We start from the raw sequence: 18,393 nt of genomic DNA on the forward strand, positions 1-18,393 counted from the left end.
AACCCCTCTGAGGTCCCCGGGCTGTCCCCATACCTGTAGGTGGTCACCAGATTTGTTTCGATTGTGGAGGTGAAGGAATTAAACTGCTCGGCGCAGGGGTAATTTCCATGTGGCATCTCAGCCCAAGGGCTGATTTTTTGCTGGTTTGTTTGCTCGTGTGTTTGGTTTTTTTTCCCTTCCTACACAGCTCGGGCAGTGTGGTTTTGCTGTTTGCTTTGAAAAGCTCAGACGACGGTGTTTTTTTTCCCAAGGGCTGCAACGGGAATGTATTTACAATACCTGTGCACTTCGGGTGGCTCCAAGCCCTGTTTGTCTATCCTGGGATGCTGGCAGGGCATCCCGGCCCTCCGGAGGCAGGGAAACACAGTAACTCCAGAGACTTCTCAGCCAGTCACTCCTGCGATCTGCAGCGCGAGTCTCTGGACAGGGAACATGATTTCGAGAAGCAATTCTATTTTTCTACGAGGCAGGAGATGCACGTGGCCTTTAAAACCAGCAAAAGTGCGTTTGGTTTGTTTGTTTGTTTGTTTTTCCCAGTGCATATGGCACAAGGACAAGCAAGAATTAGTTGGGTTTTTTTCAGTCTCTTTAACGCAGGAACGAAAACAATTTCCATTCTGTCTTGCTTAGCTCCCGTCTAGACCTTCCTCCCGTCGCAGGCTCCGCAGTGCTCAAGTGCTGGCAGGATCGGGGCACTCGTGAGCGCTGAAGGAGGGGCTCTCTGCCGATACCTGGCTCTCCTGCCGAGGCTGATAGCCTGCCGGCACTAATACCTTGTTGTGTCTCCTGAATGGTTTCTTAGGGACAAACACTTGTGGAGTTAATTGGAATTCACTCCTCTGTGAAACTTCACTGGAGCAACTGGAAAAACAAACATCTTTGGCAAACAAGGTCGCAGCGCTGAGGTTTTCTACTTTAAAAGACGAGCCAGGGGCAGTGGGTGCTCGGCTGTGCCCTGTGGAGTGAGGCCTCAGGGATGAGATTGGGATGCAGGAAAGGTGAGGTGTGTCTGGATCCTGAGCCTCAGGACAGGGACAGACACCGTGACAATGGTGACCCCAGCCCAGCTTCCTCACGTCTGCAGAAGTCACAAGTGGCTTCTTAGAGTTTCCACTCTGAGCATTTTTGAAGTAAAAAGTGGTAATCAATGACAAACATGTGATGGCTTTTCCCACCCCCTTGTCCAGACCAAGGAGTCTCACGTGTAGGGTGTCCCACTGACGTGCTGGCTTTGTTCCTCAGGGACATGGATGTGCTGCAGAGTCACCTGAGCCACCATTCCCTGTTCCTGGAGCAGCACCGGGCTCGGGCCCCGGAGGGAGCAGCAGAGATGTCTGACGACCTGCTGGCTTTGGGCAAGGAGGCACAGGACAGCCAGGTGGGCACCCGCACCTTACAATATGTAATTTTGGCTTTTTTGGCCCATGGCGGTGACTTCTTTCTCCGAGGGCTTTAGGGTGTTCTGGGAACCCCACTGGTGGTGGTGTGCACAGCTGGGCTGCAGGGGAAGGTGCAGAAAGGGGCCTTTGAGCTCCTGATGTACAAATGGAGCTGTTGAGTCTGTCAGCTCCATCCCTGTCAGCACCTCTGGTCCACAGCAGGTTGGTGATGACCAGCAGCAGGTCCAACTTCCTTGTCTCTGATCACTGAACCACGTCTGTCTTCTGTTCTAACTCACTGTCACATCAGTGAGGAGGGAGCAGACGCAGGACAATAAAATTTTCTCCTGAATCCAAAACGTTTTGGCTAGAAATCAGTTACAGATCAGTTAGGAAACCTGGATTCTCTGAGGTTCCTCCTCAGCACCAGAGGCTCATGGTGTTGTTAAACAGCTGTTTACTGAACGCTGAGTTGGAGCAAAACATCAAGTAGATTTCACAGACTCAAGTCCGTGTTTTGTGTCCCAAAACAAACGCCAGAGGAACACCCTGCAAGTAGGGTAATTTAACACCTAACAGAAACTCACTGGATTTCCCTGGGAAGTACAGATCAGCCTGAAGGTAGTCGGGGAACGCTCCAGGTGGAGAATAACGGGCTGTGGCTATTCTTGTTTTCAATGCTGCAGGCTCTGCCGGTGCTGAGAGAGGCCCTTCCAGGAGAGCGTGGGGATGGGTCACCTGTCCAGGGTGAAGAGTCGTCCTGCAGTCTGCCATCGATCCCGACAGACGGCGGGGAAGGGGGGCAGGTGGAACACACTGCCCGGCTCACTGGCACGGGAGAACCAGGTAACAGTGTCACAGGGCTGGCCCCGTGCCCAAGTTCCTGCTCTGGACATGGGTGTGTTCTGCCCAAATCCATATGGGGCTGTGCCATAGCCACTGGCAAATTAGTGTGGATTTGTAATAGATTTGGGGGATTTTCCTAAATATCTCAGCATCACTTGTCATTCTGGTTACTTCCCAAAATTAGTGATACCTGTGGTGGTGGGACTTTCTTCAGGAGTTAAAAAGCCAAGCCCTGTGGTGTGTGCACAAGATCTGTGGGTGTGCACATGTTTGCAAAGCATCTCCTGTTTAGAAACTGGAGGATGTATTCGCTGCCTTTTGTTACTAAGCCAGACTGCAGAAGGACTTACCAAAAACAGAAGGGTTCATGGAGGGGGAAGCGTGCGGGGCTATTTCCCAGCTCAGGAGGTGAAGGTTTCTGGGAATCCAGTTAATTTCTGTGGCTAAGGAAGGAATATATCAGTGCAGTGAGGGCAGCTCACTCGCTCTGCCCTCGGAGCATCCCTTCCATCCCGGGCTGGGCACAGTTAGGCTGCCGTGCTCTTTACACAGCAAATGCAAACACGCTGCTTCAGGTCTCCTAAATTCATGCAACTGTTATTTGCAGAGGTGGCACAGACTTTGATTTGAGCTGATTGCCACGGTGGGTGTGATCCCCTCCGCTGCTGCTGGACAGGAGCGCAGCTTTGCCGCGGGTTTGTTGTTTCCCAAATCCCGTCGGGTCTCCAGTTCTTTAAGATGTTTGGTTGGCTGGGCCTTGTCTGGGGAAGCTACAGAGAGGCAGGGCGGCTGTGGCACGAGGTGAGTTCCCAGTAATGGATAGTTTAGATCAATAAAGAAGAGATAACAAAAGTGAGAAATTAAAGGGAGTGGGGCTTAAAAGCAAACAACCCGGGTCTGATCGCCGCCGCTTTGAAAGGGTTTCATTACGGCGCGTTCACATCCAGGAGTCACAAGCTCGTGTGAAGATGAGAGCAGGGAAGAAAGCGCAGTGGAAAAGATTCCCATTACAGGTGGAAGGGGTGGCTGCATATTAACCTCGAGCCCAGCATCCAGCCTGATTATCCAGTCAGACCGTGGTGGTTCGGTGCTGCGGGGCCGCTCACAGGGGGTACATTCAGCCGCTGCACATGGAGTGCAGAGAGGAAATGTCAGATCAGACAGTCCAGCTCACACTGGCACAAACCAAGGTGGAGAGCAACGGGGCCTGTTTGATTCCTTGTAGTCCTGTTGCACACTCAGACCGTGTGGATATCCGGCCGTCGAGCCTTTCGGGGCCGGGATGGGTGTTACGGGGTCAGTCTCTGTGGGGAAGATCCAGTAGTTATTGGGCAAACCACACGTGTTCCTGGTTTGATTCTCTCCTCGAGGAGTTGACTGGAGCTGTTAGAACAAGTGTGGGGCAGAGCCCTGCTGGTGGGAGCTGTGCCTGTGCCAGCCAGGAGCCGTGGCTGTGCCTCCTGTACCAAAACTGCCTGAGAGCATGAATTTTGGGCAATAAGGCTTTACCCTGCTCTGTCCCCCTGCCCAGCTCCCTCACGCTGTGGTGTTTGGCCACAAAGGTGCTGGTGCAGGCGTGTCCTCAGCTGCTCCTGCAACCCTTGCTAGGGCTCCCTCCAGCCAGCACCATCACTGATATTCCCAAGGAGAATTCCGGCTCCCAGGTCTGGATCTCTGTAGCTGCCAAGGGGTTTGGTTTGCTTCTCCCCACCCTGAGTTTTATGACTTGCCAGTCCTGGTTTTAGCCACTGTTTTGCCTATGAGTGTGTCAGGGAATTCTCTGTTGCAGATTTTCCTGCCAGGGACCCCGGGGGGCTGTTCCATGTCAGTCAGGCAAGAGCCACGTCCTGGTGATCATCCCCCTTCCCGATCTCTCCCAACTCTCTCACAGAACAGACACGCAAACACAAATGCTTCCTATGTGTAAAAATGGCAATGAACTCCTTAACCAAACCCAGTAACTGCAGTTTACATCCATCCCTTCGGAGGGTGCTGTGTTGGCTGTTCTGCAGCCACGTTGTCCCCAGGAACGAGGCTTCTCACCCCTCACTTGAAAGCCGAGTTGCTCCTTTCAGACACGATTCATCTTCAGCCCATGATCTTCTCCAGGCTCCTTGTTGTGCTCCCGCTCCTCCCTGCCAGCCAGCTGCTCTTTGCTTTTTATCATCATTATTTGCTGTGGCCCCAGAGCTCTGAAGTTTTCTGCGCCTAAAATAGAAGCAGTGGCTTTTGGGCTGGAACAACTCGTTCCAGGGTTTTAGTTGAACTGACACTTGATGTCCATCCATATAAGATTATTTTGCTGTGTGACTTTTTCTGTGCTTAAGGGATACAAATTTTGGGTTGGGTTGTTTTTGGTTGTTTTTTTTTTCAGTATTTGCTGAGTTCTTGAAGCTTTGGTTTGAAACACCAGAAGCCTTTTGAGGCTTTGGGGTTTGATGGACTTTGCTGTGGGAGCCGTGTGGACGCGCTTCCGAGCAGCCTTTGGGATGGCACTTTAGGAATGCTTCTGGGCTTTTGGTTTTTAAAAAGAGAACCAAAATATTTATTTAATATTCTGCTAATATTCCTGAAGTATTTGTGTTGGCTCTTTAATGCTTGTCAGGGAGGAAGGAGGTGGCTGTAGGGAAAGGGCTTTAGGAGGGTGTGGGATGTCCCTCAGAGACAGCCTGGGCTGGTACCTGGAGCTCCTCTGCACAGAGGCTTGGGCAGGGATCTGCCGAGCACTTCCCACCCGGAGCAGGACACGGGAGCTCTGAACGCCCCTGTCTGTGGTCAGCTGGGGGCGTGGGGGCACCGTAACTCGTAGCACGAGCGTGGGTTTGTTCCTAGAGCCCTGTCCGGAGCCCGTGGAAGGCTGTGCAGGGATAACTGGCTTTAAAAGGATCATATCTGGTGCATGGTCTCACCCAGAGAGGAGCTGGGCTGATAACAGCCATCTCCTTTGATACCAGGTTATGTGAGGATACAGGGGGATATCTGGGCTCCTTCTCATCTCCTCCGAGGACGCTTTGTTTTTTATCAGGGAAGACGCGCAAAAGAAATTGTTCAGCTCTTTGGCTGTTCCTGAGGTAGGTGAATAACGTGAGATTAAAAAGGATAAAAATCCATTATTTCTTGTTTTGCTGGATGGCTGCTTAAGAGTCTCATTTATGAGTAGGAAATTGCTGATTTTATTGAAGGGGCAGGCTTGTTAAATCTTTAACAAAACCAGATTCTCTCTCTCTCTCTCTCCCCCCTTCATTTGTGTCTCTGATTTGAACAGACAGTAAGGCTATGCAGGATTTGAATAAAAATGGTGTAACTGCTCCACTCATTGGGCTTTGCTTTCCCAACGGCCTGTGTGTCACCTTCCAGCTCCCCTCCAGGTGTAAAATATCCAGTATAGGAACAAGGAGGAAAAGCCCTCTGAAGAAGAAATAAATTAGCCCTTCTTTATATACCCTAAGGGAACATGAAAGAGCACCAACCCGATCCTGCTTCCCTTTCCAGGCCACCTTTAATGAGCCAATAATCCTGCCAGCGCTCTGCCCACGCCCACGCCTCCTTCCCCATGGGCTCCTCCTTTGAGCTGGAGGCTCAAAGGTTCCCAGGCTCCTCTTGGAGTGCACTAATAAAGGCATTAATAAGTCTCACCCAACTTTTCCCTTCGTTTGATATCTTCCATTCGCTGTGATGGAGGAAGTTCCTCCCTGTGCCACGGGCCGTGGCTGCTGGGGCTGCCAGAGCTGCCTTGGGGCAGCACCAGGCTGGATGCTGGGCTTAAATCAGGCTGGGGGACGCCCTCCAGGAGGGGGTGTTTGACACTGAAGTTCCTAAAAGACCCCAGAGGCTTTTTAGAGTTGTGAATTCTGGGTGGAAACTCTTCCATCTTTAAGCAGAGGCAGCAGCTTCTAAAGGCATCCTCAGTGGATTGCCTGAGTCCACTGGGCAGCCCAGAGTCTCCTGGTGGCAGGGAAACACTGTACTGTGGAGGACTGTTTATAAGAACATTTATCCCTGTATTTAATTTAAAGGATGAGGACATATCTGTTGGTGTTTGACTGCAAGCGCAGTGGTCAGTGTGAGGAGGGTGGAGGAGCTTGTTCCTCTGTGCATGAGCACAGCTGTATTCCCAGGAAAACCAGCAACCTGGAGATCTACCTTTCCCATTTCCAGGCAGACAGGGTCAGATATGCAAAGTAGCCTTTTTAAAGTGGGATTTGTGCTTGAGCATCGGTGTGCTTTGGAAACAAATATAAAGATGAGCAATTGTCTGACTCCAGTGAATGAACCCATTTGCTTCTGCCTTTTTATTTTAAATAGATCTTTACAGAATGGAAATGAGATCCACAGAGCAGGGGGGAAAAGGGAAGAAAGGAAAGTGTGGATCAAAGGCTTTGAAATAGTTGTTTGGTTTGCCCTTTAAGTCATAAAAATCCCAAGACACGTCTAATCCAATTTTTATTGAATTTATTTATTTATTATTGTCTAATAATTTGTCTAATTCAAGAGAATGATTGAAAACACTGAGACATCAAATAATATTGAAAGAACTGTAACATTTCAAAATAATCTACATTTAAGGGGAAGGAGAAAAGAAATAACCTTGCTTCTGATTAAAGTAAATGGGAACTTGGGGATTAAAAAAAAAAAGTAAAAATACTGCAGAAATCCTTTAAGCTTTGCTTGGAGTTGCCATGATCCAAAACAGTTCTGAAGAGAAGCTCTCCGTGCTTGCTCCTTTTTCTGAAATGAGGCAAAAGGTGTGTAAAACTTTCCCAGTTTGGAAGAAATCCCCATCACAGCCCAATTGCTGGGGAGGGAGTGCTGTTTCCCTGGTTTGAGCTGATTTCCACTCCACCAGGAGCAGACCCTCTGGAGGCAGCTGCCATTGCTGCTGCTCTGCTCACACCTTGGAAAACCAGAGCTGCACTGCTGTGGTGGGATCCAGCTGTTGGGATTGGGGTGTTCACAGCTCCTGTTTTTCCTGCCCAGGTCGGGATATGGACGATGACAATTCCAGAGCGAGTGACAGCCGGGAGGCACCTCTGGAGACCAGCTCTTCGTCGGATGGAATAGTCCTTCCCTTCTCCAGGTAAGGGCATTGGATCTGTAACATTGGAAATGCTTCCACAGCACGAGAAACACTGACAGGAAACCACCAAAGCTCCCCTGTTTTTTGTTTTTTTTTTTTTTTTTAATTGTTAGTGGTTTTTTTTCACTTGAACCTGGGTTGAAGTTTGTGTTTCTGTTCATGTAACAGAACACGGGGAGTCTGAACGCCTCAGGAACTGTCTGTGCCAAAGCCAGGTGTGGTCTGGCAGCTGCTGTTCCTCGTTTAAGGCTCAGTTGACACCTCGGTGAACCCCGGCCGAGCACGTCCAGCTGCTTTCGGTGTCAGCTCGGGGCAGGATGGGGAGGATCAGGAGAGGGGCAGCCAGGGAGCCAAGTGTGCCAGCACTGAGGAGGTGGGGTTCTGCTCTGCATGTCTGAGGTGTAAACCAGGTGTAGCTGATGGTGCTGCCCGTGGGCTCAGGGGGGTTATATTTGATACTGGCTGTTTAGAACGTGCCTTTCTGGTTTCCAACGGAGGGTGTTAATTCACCTGAGGGGGGCAGGGCGTGCTGGTTTTATTAAAAAAGGAGAGAAAAGGTGGTTCGTGTGTTTTAACCTTTGGCTCCATGGGCAGTGCTGCTGGATGCTCCCTGTGCTCGTCACTGGCGTGGGACAGGGATCAAATTGGTGCTCAGGAAGCAGCAGAAAATGGGGATAATGCAGCCAGCTCCTGGAATGCTGGCCAGGCTTTTGGTCCTTCCCTGCCCCTGTTGGAGCAGCCCAGCATATGGGTGCTGTGGCTCCAGCTGGAAAACCACCGGTGGGGACACTGGGGGAGGGACTGCAGGGCCTTCAGGCAGGTTATGAACTCCTCCCATGTCCATGACATGGAGCTCCATGACATGGAGCTTCCTGGAGGGTTTTTTAGGTTGCTGTGGGTGAGGCCAGTTCCAGTTCTGCACTTGGTGTTAGGATGACAGTGTTTCTAGAATTCAAGCCCAGTAAATACAGGCTGTAACCAAGTATCGATGAATGGCGCTCCTGCTTTTGTGGGGGATTAGTTCTTACTGTCTCAGATTCAAGTTTTTTCTCCTCTTTTAGATTTTTTTGGGACTATGAGAATGGTGTTCCTCATGCTATGAAATGCAAGGGTGCTCCTATAGCTGAGTTTTGGAAGTGTTAAATGTTAGCCCTTCCCTGAAGCCTAGAACAGCAGGAGGAGCAGGATCAGGCCCTGAGAACTTGCTTAAAGGATCACTGAATCTGAATAAAATGCGTAACTTAAAATGAAATATTTCTTATTTAAAAAAAAAAATCCTCTGCAAGGTTTATCTCCACTGCTGCTGCACTGCTTGGCTAATGGTGCCTCCAACCACGTCTGACTCGATCAGATGCTGTTTGGTTTTTTTGCTTTTCTTTTTTCCCTCCAAATTCCTATTTGTGGTAGATTTCAAATCGTTCCCTCTGCCCTATAATTTCAGGCCTTTCGGTGCTCGGCGGCAGCACACGTCGTGCACCGATAGGTGATGATGCTGCCTTGAAAAAAACCCCATAATAAATCTCTTACAGTGGCTTAGAGTTGGCTTTTCTAAATGACTCAAAGCCAGCGCAGCCTTCCCAGCGCGGGGTTTGGGAACAGCCCCTTGCCTTTGGACGCCCAGCCCCGGCTCCGTGGAGCCAGGGGGCGGCCGAAGGAGGGAGGAAGAGGGAGAGATGTTTGCAGCCAGGCCGTGCCGCGGTTCCTGGGCTCCCCTGCAGCCACTCCTCGGGCTTTATTGCTTTCACAAGTGGTCTCAAACCCACTACTTGAGAATAAACATCCCTGCGAGCTCGGCCGTGGCACTTTATAAATTCTCCTTTGCCGCGTTTTGTCACTGAGCTGATGAGTGACCCCGGCGCAGACCCCGCCGGACCGGAATAAAAACCGTGGCTCCTCTGATGTCCCCCAGACAATAATTATCATGTGCCAGTTAAGCCCAAACTACAGCTGAGGGATTTTACTTTAAAGCGGAGGCTCGGGCGCAAAAATGCATTTATAGCTCTTTGTCTGGCACCTCATTATGTGTGGGCCTGATTCATTAAGTAATTGGTTTGCAGTTGTTTACATGAGTATTAAGGCTTTCTATTCAGCAGCCTTTGAGATACACATTGTGCAAATGTTGCATGTTATGAATGCGGAATGAGGGGCCGGGGCCCGGCCCTATTGGCTAAACACTGCGCGCTGTTGAAAAGCAAGAGAAAGACATTGGGTGCTGCTTTGCATAGCAATGACTTTCTTAATAAGCTTTACAGATTGATACACACAAGCTATAAAAGATGCAAAGAGATACTCTTAGCACATTTATCCATGCTCGTTTCACTATTATGGGCCTGGAGAAGGGAAGAATTGAGGGCTTTCATACTCGGGTTTTCAGTGCGTGTCTTCAGTGCATGAGACTTAATAGAATCCGATGTTTATTGTATTATAAATCATGGGGAAGTAGGCAGATCTGCAACAGTTTATTATTAAAGATTCTTTCAATGTAAATCTTTTTCTGCCATTGTATTTCCTACAGCAAAATCATTTTGTGGTTGAGTGGGGATGAAAGGCATAATGTACGACGGAGTGAGTCTTAATAGGAAACTGCTCTCCGAGTAAAGACCACTTGTTCCCTTTTGTTCGGCGGTGCATGCCAGAGCTTCCTCTCCTCCCGCAAACGCCGCCGGCTCTACCTCCGGCGAGGGAGCTGCTTGTCCCTGGCCTCCTCCGCTTTCCCGGGGGGATGCTTCCCCGCACACAGCCGCACCTTCGGTTGGCGGAGCGGGCGCGTTTCGGCGGGGCAGAGGCGTCAAACCCCGCGCTCCTGGGGGAGGAGGTATCAGAAGTCAGGGCCGAGCCGTGGCCGAGCGCAGGCGGGCGGCCGGCGATGTGTGTGGCATTCCGGGGGGCTGTAGCGATGGATGCGGCCAGTGGAGGTCACTCGTTTTCTGGGAATTCCCCCGTTTAGGACGCGAGCGGTTTTTTATTTTCCTTTGGCTCGTTTGGGCTGTCTCGTTTCAAAATAAGCTGGAGATTAAAGATGCGTTATCGGCCGAGAACCAAAGCGGGGTGTGGATTTGTCGGGACACCAACACGGTGTAAAGTGTTGTAAACTTTGATTAATCTGCTCAAGGACTCCGGGGGGGTCTCTGAAGGCTGGTTTTTAGCCGAAAGGAGCCGTTTTACCCAACACAGATGTAGTGACATGCAAATAGAAGCTGGCAGAGTCTAATTCATCTCTTAATTACTCTCTGGGCGATGTTTAGCGTGGCCCCGTTGGCTTTGGCCATCGGGGGGCACTCGGGCTCTGTGCATCCCCCGCCTCCCCCCTGCCCAAACCAATCCTGGCTCGGAAATCTCTGCTCGTCTCCGAGGAGAGTTCCCAGAGGTTTGGGGCTGGGAGTGCTCAGGAGATGCACAAGTGCATTTTTCCTGGAGAAATACAGAGAAAGTGGCACTGTGTGGGTCTGGATTCCTGAGAGGTGCACCCAGAATCCAGCCAGGATCTGATTGTTTCATCCCCCCGACGTACTCTGTTGTCAAATGGCTTCCGTAAGAAGCTGACTGAGAATTCCAGCCCGATTTTCCACTGTCACAGCTGTTTCTGTGAGCTTTGTTTCCTCCCCCTGAGCACCCAGCTGTTGCAGAGGCAGCGATGTTGTGGTGGCGATGCCCTGCCAGGTTTGTGGGGAGAGGCACCAACATCTGCCCGCTGAGGACAGAAGGAATAGTGAATTTTTTGGCAGTGCCCCTGCTCTCCTGCACAGCTCCCTCGCAGCGCTGTGATGTGTCTTTGTGTTAATGGGGTTTTCTGTTTCAGCCTGGTGGATCTAAACAGAGGATGGTCTCAGACGCAGCTCGATAGAAATCTCTGTGTCCTAAAATAAAGGTCATGCTACTTACAGTGTAATTACTGAAATTCAGTGTTATTACTCCAATTCCGGTGTGATGAATGGACTTTTTTGAGTCTACACTGACTCTGTAAATGTGTGTAGTATATGGACTGTATATATTTGGCTTTCCAGGGCGGGGAAATCTCTTGGCATTTGGGATTTCCCAAGTTGTTTTGTTGTCTTTTTCACTTGACACTAAAAAATAGAGGTTCAACAGGTGCTCTAGCAAAAAGGTAATCAGGTCAAAGTAAAAATTTTCCGCTGTTTTCCAGCAAGCCCCCTCAATTAACGTGGCTCTTGTTGTCCTGGTATTTTCCTCTTAATATTAATTTTCCGTATGGAGGAAAAAAATATTTTCTTGGAGCTTTTTAATTTCTTACTGTTGCAGCATCTTCAATACAAAAAAAAAAAAAAGCCTGTTTCATCAGAGAAATGGAGAGATTAAAAGGCCCTTTGAAGTGAAACTGGTTTGGGTTTTTTCTTTGTTAGGGCCTGGGTTGAGTTTGGAATTATTTTAGGGGAGAAGCAAATGTGTAGATGGCTCTGGGAGGGTCAGGCCGGGGGATTAGTCGGGGCGGTGGAAGGGGCCTTGCTGCGTTTGCACCCCGGACGTTCCCGGCGGGCTCTGTGGTCATTGTGTGCTCCCTGCTCGCTGCAGCTGCATCTCACAGCTTCACCCGGCACTCCAGCCCTAATTCCAGGATTTACTCCCTGTTCCCCAGCCCCTGGCAGCGTTTTCCAGCCTTGGTTTGGGGGAGCTGCCATTTCCCGTCTAGCCTCTCCGATGTCCTCGTATCCCCGCGGCATTTCCCTGCGCCGCTGGCTCCCTGCTCCCTGTCTCCCTCTCTGGGGATGGCTGTGTCGTGCCAGCACCCAACTCCAGGCTGTCTGGGGAGTGAACCCCATTCCACATGTGGTGGATTAGCCCTGGGAGGATGAACCCTAGTGAATGGATGGTGTTGGGTAGGACACAAACACCTGTCTCCCCCCTCCCCTGTCTTTCTCTTTGTGGGAAGCTGGCTTGGCAGTGGCAAGGTCTCCAGACCTTCCTACAGCCATGGTGGTCCTTCTCCATGAGACCACCAGCCTTTGGCCGTGCCTGGAGGACCAAATCCTGCAGCCCTGGGTGGTCCTGCACTGGTGGTCCCTTGGTGGTCCTTGGCAGGGTGTCGGTGTTGGGCCCAAATCACTGACCCACCGGTGTTTGTTCTAGGATTGAAGCATGGAGAGAAGTGGGACAAAAAGTCCCTCCTGGGGACCTCCTGGCATGGCTGAATAACAGAACCCCCTGCTCCCTTCCCAGCAGCGGGCCAGGACGTGGCCGGAGGGGAAGCAGTGGCTGCTGCTGCTGCCTGAGCTCCTGCTCAGCCACTGGGAGCTGAAATGGTTCCCGTGCCGGCTGCCCCAGGAGGCACCTCGCCAGCTGGAGCTCTGCAACAAGTGGCTTTTTGCTCCACACCCAGGGGAGAACAGCACAGCCCCTTCAGCACATGGAGTACCTCCTGGGGAATGCTGAGGGTCGGGAGATCTCACCCAAGGGAGCAAGAGTTTGGAGCGTTCGGTGTATTCCAGAGGCTCTGGCTTCAAATGCTCGCTGGGAATTCTGTTGAGGGAATTCTTTGAAGGAGAAGTTGGGCTGTGAGGCAGTGTGGGGTTTGGCTTGGAATGAAAGGGAAAGGTACTGGGATGGTGCGCTCAAGGAACGTTGGAGAAACATTTGGAGCCTGACATTTTATAGTTTCTTACTGAATACATTAATAATTAGTGGTATCACTGTGAGTACTTCACTGGTGCTGTCACTTGGTTGCCATCTTGGTGGAACCTGGGCTGGGTTTAATGTTCTGGGAATTTCTGTCCACAAAGAGGGAGCCTGTGTGCCAAGGAATGGGATTTGAACAGTGTGAGCTTTCTCTGGGTTAAAAGGAAGAGTGGCTGCACCCTGGTAGCTGCAGTGTATGAAACTCCTGCTTTATGTGTGGCTTTCCAGCTGCAGTCCCAAATTCTGACTACCAGGGAGTAACACGAGCAAGGAATCATCCCTGCTTTTTTTTCGTCTCCTTCACAGATGCCTCCACAATGTTGAAATGTTTTTAACTCCCCACTTTAAGGACTTCTGTATCGGCTGCCAGGTTTTTCCATGAAACACAGCAAATGGCAGGACATTTCAGAGAGCTGACTGAGTCCTGTTGTGGCCGTGGCCACAGCTTCCAGCTGCACCTTGACATTGGCTTACATTTCACTGCTTGGCCCAGTGATGGCCCAAATATCTCCTATTTGATCTTCCTTATTAAAATCAGCTGAAGGTTTATTTTTAGGGCTTCTTGCAGGGCCGTTGCTGTAACAGTTAATTCTCCCCCATCGTTGCCCCCCGTGTGATTATTCCACAGCCCCAACACAATGCACGCGCTGCACACAAAAGATCAAAATGATTCCAGCTTGTTTGAGAGATTCAAAAGGGCCTGTGATGCTCCAGACACAAGAGCAGCCATTTACCAGAGCAGGCTCGGGCTGCACACACATCAAGGTAGATCAAAGGCAGCGGAGATTGCACATTTCCATGGGGCCGGGGGGACAGCCGGGAATTGGGAATCGGGAATTGGGAATCGCGCGGGTCAGCAGGAGTGTGTGGGGAGGAAGGGAAGGAAGGAAGTGCAGGAGCAGCACTGGGGTGCTTTCATTTTTGTTTGGATTTTGTCTTTACATACTTTGTGTGCTCTGGAAGGCTGCAAAAGCTCGACAAGGCCCTGCTCCTTTGTACCTGGATTCAGTGCCGGTGTAGATCAGTGCCGTTACCTGGGAATGACTCCAGGAACAACTGCACCAGTGTTCCTGCTGCATGTGGATTTCTCCACCTTTTAGGTGAAGAAACCCTTGATAAAATAGTTATTTAAAAAAAAAAGTAGTTACAAAACTTACTGATATTTTTTTAAAACCATCTCACAGTATTTTTTAAAAAGTCACTTTTAATCTGTGACACTGTGCTGATTATTTGAAATCTTTTACAGGACTGAGACACGGAAGGAGAAAGTAACTGCCATAAAATCCAAAGGTAAGAGACAAGTGTTACACTACTGAAAATCAGTGTCTTGTGTAATTTATACTGTAAAAACCCTCCCATAACTATGTTATGACCTGTATAAAGTATGGAGACAGGAAAGAGTGGAATTGCCCTGTCTCAACATAGGAGCCAGCAGGAAGCTGAGGAGAACAAATTCTAGGACAGAGAGGAGGTGTTTGTGGTGCAGGTGGTGTGGAAGGAGTCAAGATCTTTGCAGGGTTTAGTCAAATGACTGTGAACTGCAAGTGGAGGAAACCCAGAGAAGGAAAAACCTGAGGTTTCCTTGGTTTTCCCACAGCAGGGCCACAGCAGGACATGGGTGCAGCTGGATGGTTTTGTCCATTGCCAGGCTATTTTTGTTCTGAACTGGTGTGTGCACCCTGCATGTTTTCGCTCCCCAACATTCCAATTCTCCCTTTTCCCCACCCCAAGGCCCTCTGGGGCCTGCAGACACCTCTAGCTGAACCTCCTGCCAGCGAGGCATCTCTGGGAGCCCTTTGCCTGGAGCCCCACTCCAGATGCTTGGCAGTCTGGAATGGCACAGTCTTAGAGGTGTGGCACTGCACCAAGGTATGGATGCCATCAGCAGTGGCTGCTTTGGTGCCACTTGAAAGGCTCTCACATCCCCAGCCCCGTTCCTGGAGCCATTCCACACGGGAGTGAGTGCAGGGCTCGCTCTGATGTTCCCGGCGGAGCACAGCCCTGCGGCCCAGGGGGCCGGGATGGAGGATGAAAGATGCAGCTGCTGCATGTGTAGATAAGGTGTTCGTGGAGCTGGTGCCGTCAGAGGCCTTAGCAGGGCCTCAGACACGAGCTGCAGTGTGTGTGTGAGCGTGACAGCCTTCCGCCCTCCGCCGCCTCCATCCCCGGGCCTCATTCCAGGCATCGCAGCTCCCACACTGCCTTTGGAGAGCCAGCAGCCTCTGGAATGGTTGGGAACAGAGAGCACAGCTCTGTCAGCCACTGCAGCCTTGACTTCAGGTGCCACACTTCCCACTGTGTTTTATCCCCGGGTCAAATGAATTTACATATTGAGAAATCTCTCGGGCGCTCTGAATTGCAGGGGGGGTTCTGTTGATGTCAGGGAAAGGGTTTGCCAGTTCCCAGAGCTGTCAGTTAAAGCCATGTCTTCTGTGGAGACCAAGCCTGCCCGGGTCTGATCTGATCTCCAAGTGGTGATTTTTCGCTTGTGACGTCACTGCCATGTTTGTGCCAACTCTGTGATGTCATGGCCTGCTGGTGACTTCACCGCGGGGTCAAGTAGCAGCGGGAGAAAGGGGAAGAGAATAGACAAAGCTGCAATTCAGGCAGCAGCTGGTCAAGTAAATTGGTTGGAGTGGAAATGTTCTGCCCAGCTACCTTGAGGCACAATGGAGTGGGAGTGCTGAATGAAGCCGCTGTCCGGGCACAGCCGCTCTGCCCCGGGCACCGTGCGGGGCCGGGCACACAACCTGGGCTGGGGGCTTCAGACTGCACCTCCTCCATCAGCCACGGGGCCTGGGGAGAGCTGCCCAGCGGTCGTGCCTGTGACAGAGGGCACCCCCGTGGAAAGGGTTTTACTGCTGCGGTTTCTGTGTCCTCCCCCGCAGCTTTCTGGGGTGAATCCGACGACAGCAGCTCCGAGCTCGAGGCCGCCCTGCGCCCGCAGACCCACAGCACCCAGTCAGACGACTTCGATGACTTCTATGCTTGAGGTTCCCTGCTGGCTTCTGGGGAGAAGCAGAAGCTTTGTTTCAGAGCCCACTCACCCTCACAGTGAGTGTGCTGCGGGCTGAAGCGCTGCTCGTCACTTTACGGGCAAAGGAAATGTAAATACCAAATAAACATCACGGGTCCTACACGCTGTACGTGTGCTCTCTCTGACCTGCTCTGACAGTAACCCTGCCCCCTGAGAACCCCCTCCTGAGGCTTGTCTGCATTCCACTGTTTGGACTCCAGAGCTAGACGTGGTTTGGAAAGCAGCAGACGAGCATTGTGGGTACGCAGACAGGCACTGCTGGGGCGGGCTGGCTTGTTTGATCTTTATCTTCTTCTGCAACAGATCAAGAAGAAGAAATGCATAAAATGTCCATTTGTAATTCAGCACATTTTGGAAGAGAGCAGCATTTACATGTGTAGAGCCCCAGTGCTTTCCTGCTTTTCCCTGCTTTGTGAAATCTGTGCTGGTGCTGCTATGTGGACATCACAGTAATTGGATGACTCTAGGAGCTTCATGCATTTTTAATTTCCTTCTTTTCATTCCTTTTATCTAAAATTAAGTTCATTAAACATGAGATTTTCTTTCGAAGGGAGACATATTAAAAAAAAAAGCTGTTCATCATGATGACAAGTTCAAAAGCAGAAACCAGCACCCCAATTAAACTGTGCTGCGCCGCAGCCCCACGTCTGCCACAGCCACCAATCTCCACACCCTGTCCCTCAAAAACAACTTAAAAATGGTAACAACATTGAATTTGATAAAAACACTTGGGCTGAGAGCTCAACAGTTTGAAATAATGGCTCACAGAAGGCTTGGAAATGAGCAGAAACCCTTGGTGCAGCTGGCTGCTGTGGGTTACAGTCCAGCATTGGTGAGGGTGCAGCCTGGAATGTTCTGGGATTTGGGAAATCAGCTGCACCAAGGATGGAGCCAGGTGAGTCTGGATGAGGTTTTTCCTTGCGCACTGCAGCGTCGCCTGGGAGAGCTGAATCATGTCTGAACCCAGCACGTGAGGGCTGGGGTGTCATCATCCCTCACTGCCTTTTCCTTATCATCCCTAATTCCTGGTAACTCACTCTGGATAGTCCTACCCATCTGCAGATGTAAGCTCCCCAGCACAGACAGGCTGTGGTACGGGATGGCTCAGGCACTGTCAGCCCAAGGTTCAGCTGGAAAAGTCTCTCCAGCAGCCTGTGCTGCCATGTGACATTGCCTCAGATCCGTGGTGTCTGTGCAGCTTTAAGCTCTTCCTGAGCGATTCCCGGCTGCTGATGTCAGCCCACTGTATATCTGCTGGCATGACACCAGCCTGTGGGGTTTCCATCCCTCAGTCCGGCTCAGCCCCCGACGTGTGGCCCGTGACAGGTGACGGATGGCTGCGGGAGCCGAGCGCGGGCAATCTCTGCCTCTCGGTGTCGGAGCGATAGCCGAGTTCCGCAGCAGCAGCAGCATTTGTGATGCTCTTATTGTGCACAGGCTCATTACATGCAAAACATCCTGCCAGTCAACTTTGCTCCGCTCCTTCACGGCTGTCACGCCGCAGCCGGGGATGATGGCAGGTGACGGTGACGGACAGGGGGACTGGAATCAATACAGCCCGGGCAGATTTCCATCGGCACGCCACTCATCCCTGGAAAATACCCTAATGGGAAGCCTTCCCTGCTCCTGTTCGCGGTGACACGGCGCTCCGTGCGCTTCTCACGGACACGCAGTTCGGAGGTGGGACCCGGGCTCGTGCCCCGGCGTGGCTGCTGGTGCTTAGACCAACTTTTCAAGGAATTGTTTGTTGCAGCATTAATTATTCCAGCACTTGTTTACCCAAGTAATTATAAGATAAGACGATCACATTTCATTTGCGTCCCGCCAGCCTTCTGTTTTTCTTTGGCATTATCAGAAAAACAACTGATTGCCCATCAATACAAACCAAATGTTAATGCTAAGCTGCTGTACTCCGCACGAAATTCCAGGAGGAGAAGCACTACAATAGGAAGCTTCAATCAGGGAACTGTTTTGTAAGGAACAGATAAAGGACAATCTTTAGCTGATACCACAGGTGTGGTGCCACTACAAAGTTGCTGGGGAAATTTATTCAAGTCACAGATTTTATTGAGAGGAACGACAACAGAAAACGGCTTAACAACAGCCAAGTGAGGATAAGAATAATGAGAGACACAATATTGGGTTAATTTGTTCTACAGAGAATTAGCCCAGTACCAAGGTTCCCCTCCGCTCCCCAAATTGGCGGCATTGACTCAACAAGCACTGCTGAGATTTTGTTATTTTTGTTAATGATTCCTGGGCTGCTTTTCCCTGTCCTCGCCCCTGTCCCTGCCCTCCTGACGGAGCTGCCGTGCGGCAGCGGGACACGGCGGAGCGCAGAATCCTGCCTCATGTTAATCCCGTTTAATACCCAAATGTTTAATTCCATTCCGGCACCGTCAAACAGCCACAAATTAATAGTA

General features: G+C 50.8%; 1 protein-coding gene across 1 annotated transcript in view; it reads left to right on the top strand.

Moving 5' to 3' along the window:
* The window catches only part of KIZ (kizuna centrosomal protein), a 29,598-nt gene extending 13,528 nt beyond the window's left edge, over positions 1-16,070 (top strand). Inside the window, exons 7-11 of the mRNA XM_051792920.1 lie at positions 1,243-1,378; positions 2,066-2,225; positions 7,203-7,302; positions 14,180-14,223; positions 15,822-16,070. Coding sequence (XP_051648880.1) covers positions 1,243-1,378; positions 2,066-2,225; positions 7,203-7,302; positions 14,180-14,223; positions 15,822-15,925 — 544 coding nt within the window. The 3' untranslated portion in view covers positions 15,926-16,070. The remainder of the gene's footprint in view (positions 1-1,242; positions 1,379-2,065; positions 2,226-7,202; positions 7,303-14,179; positions 14,224-15,821) is intronic.
* The last annotated feature ends 2,323 nt before the right edge of the window (positions 16,071-18,393 follow it).

This window comes from Manacus candei, unplaced genomic scaffold, assembly GCF_025592945.1.
Source record: "Manacus candei isolate 608988 ecotype Guabito, Panama unplaced genomic scaffold, ASM2559294v1 h1tg000035l, whole genome shotgun sequence".
Classification (NCBI taxonomy): Eukaryota; Metazoa; Chordata; class Aves; order Passeriformes; family Pipridae; genus Manacus; species Manacus candei.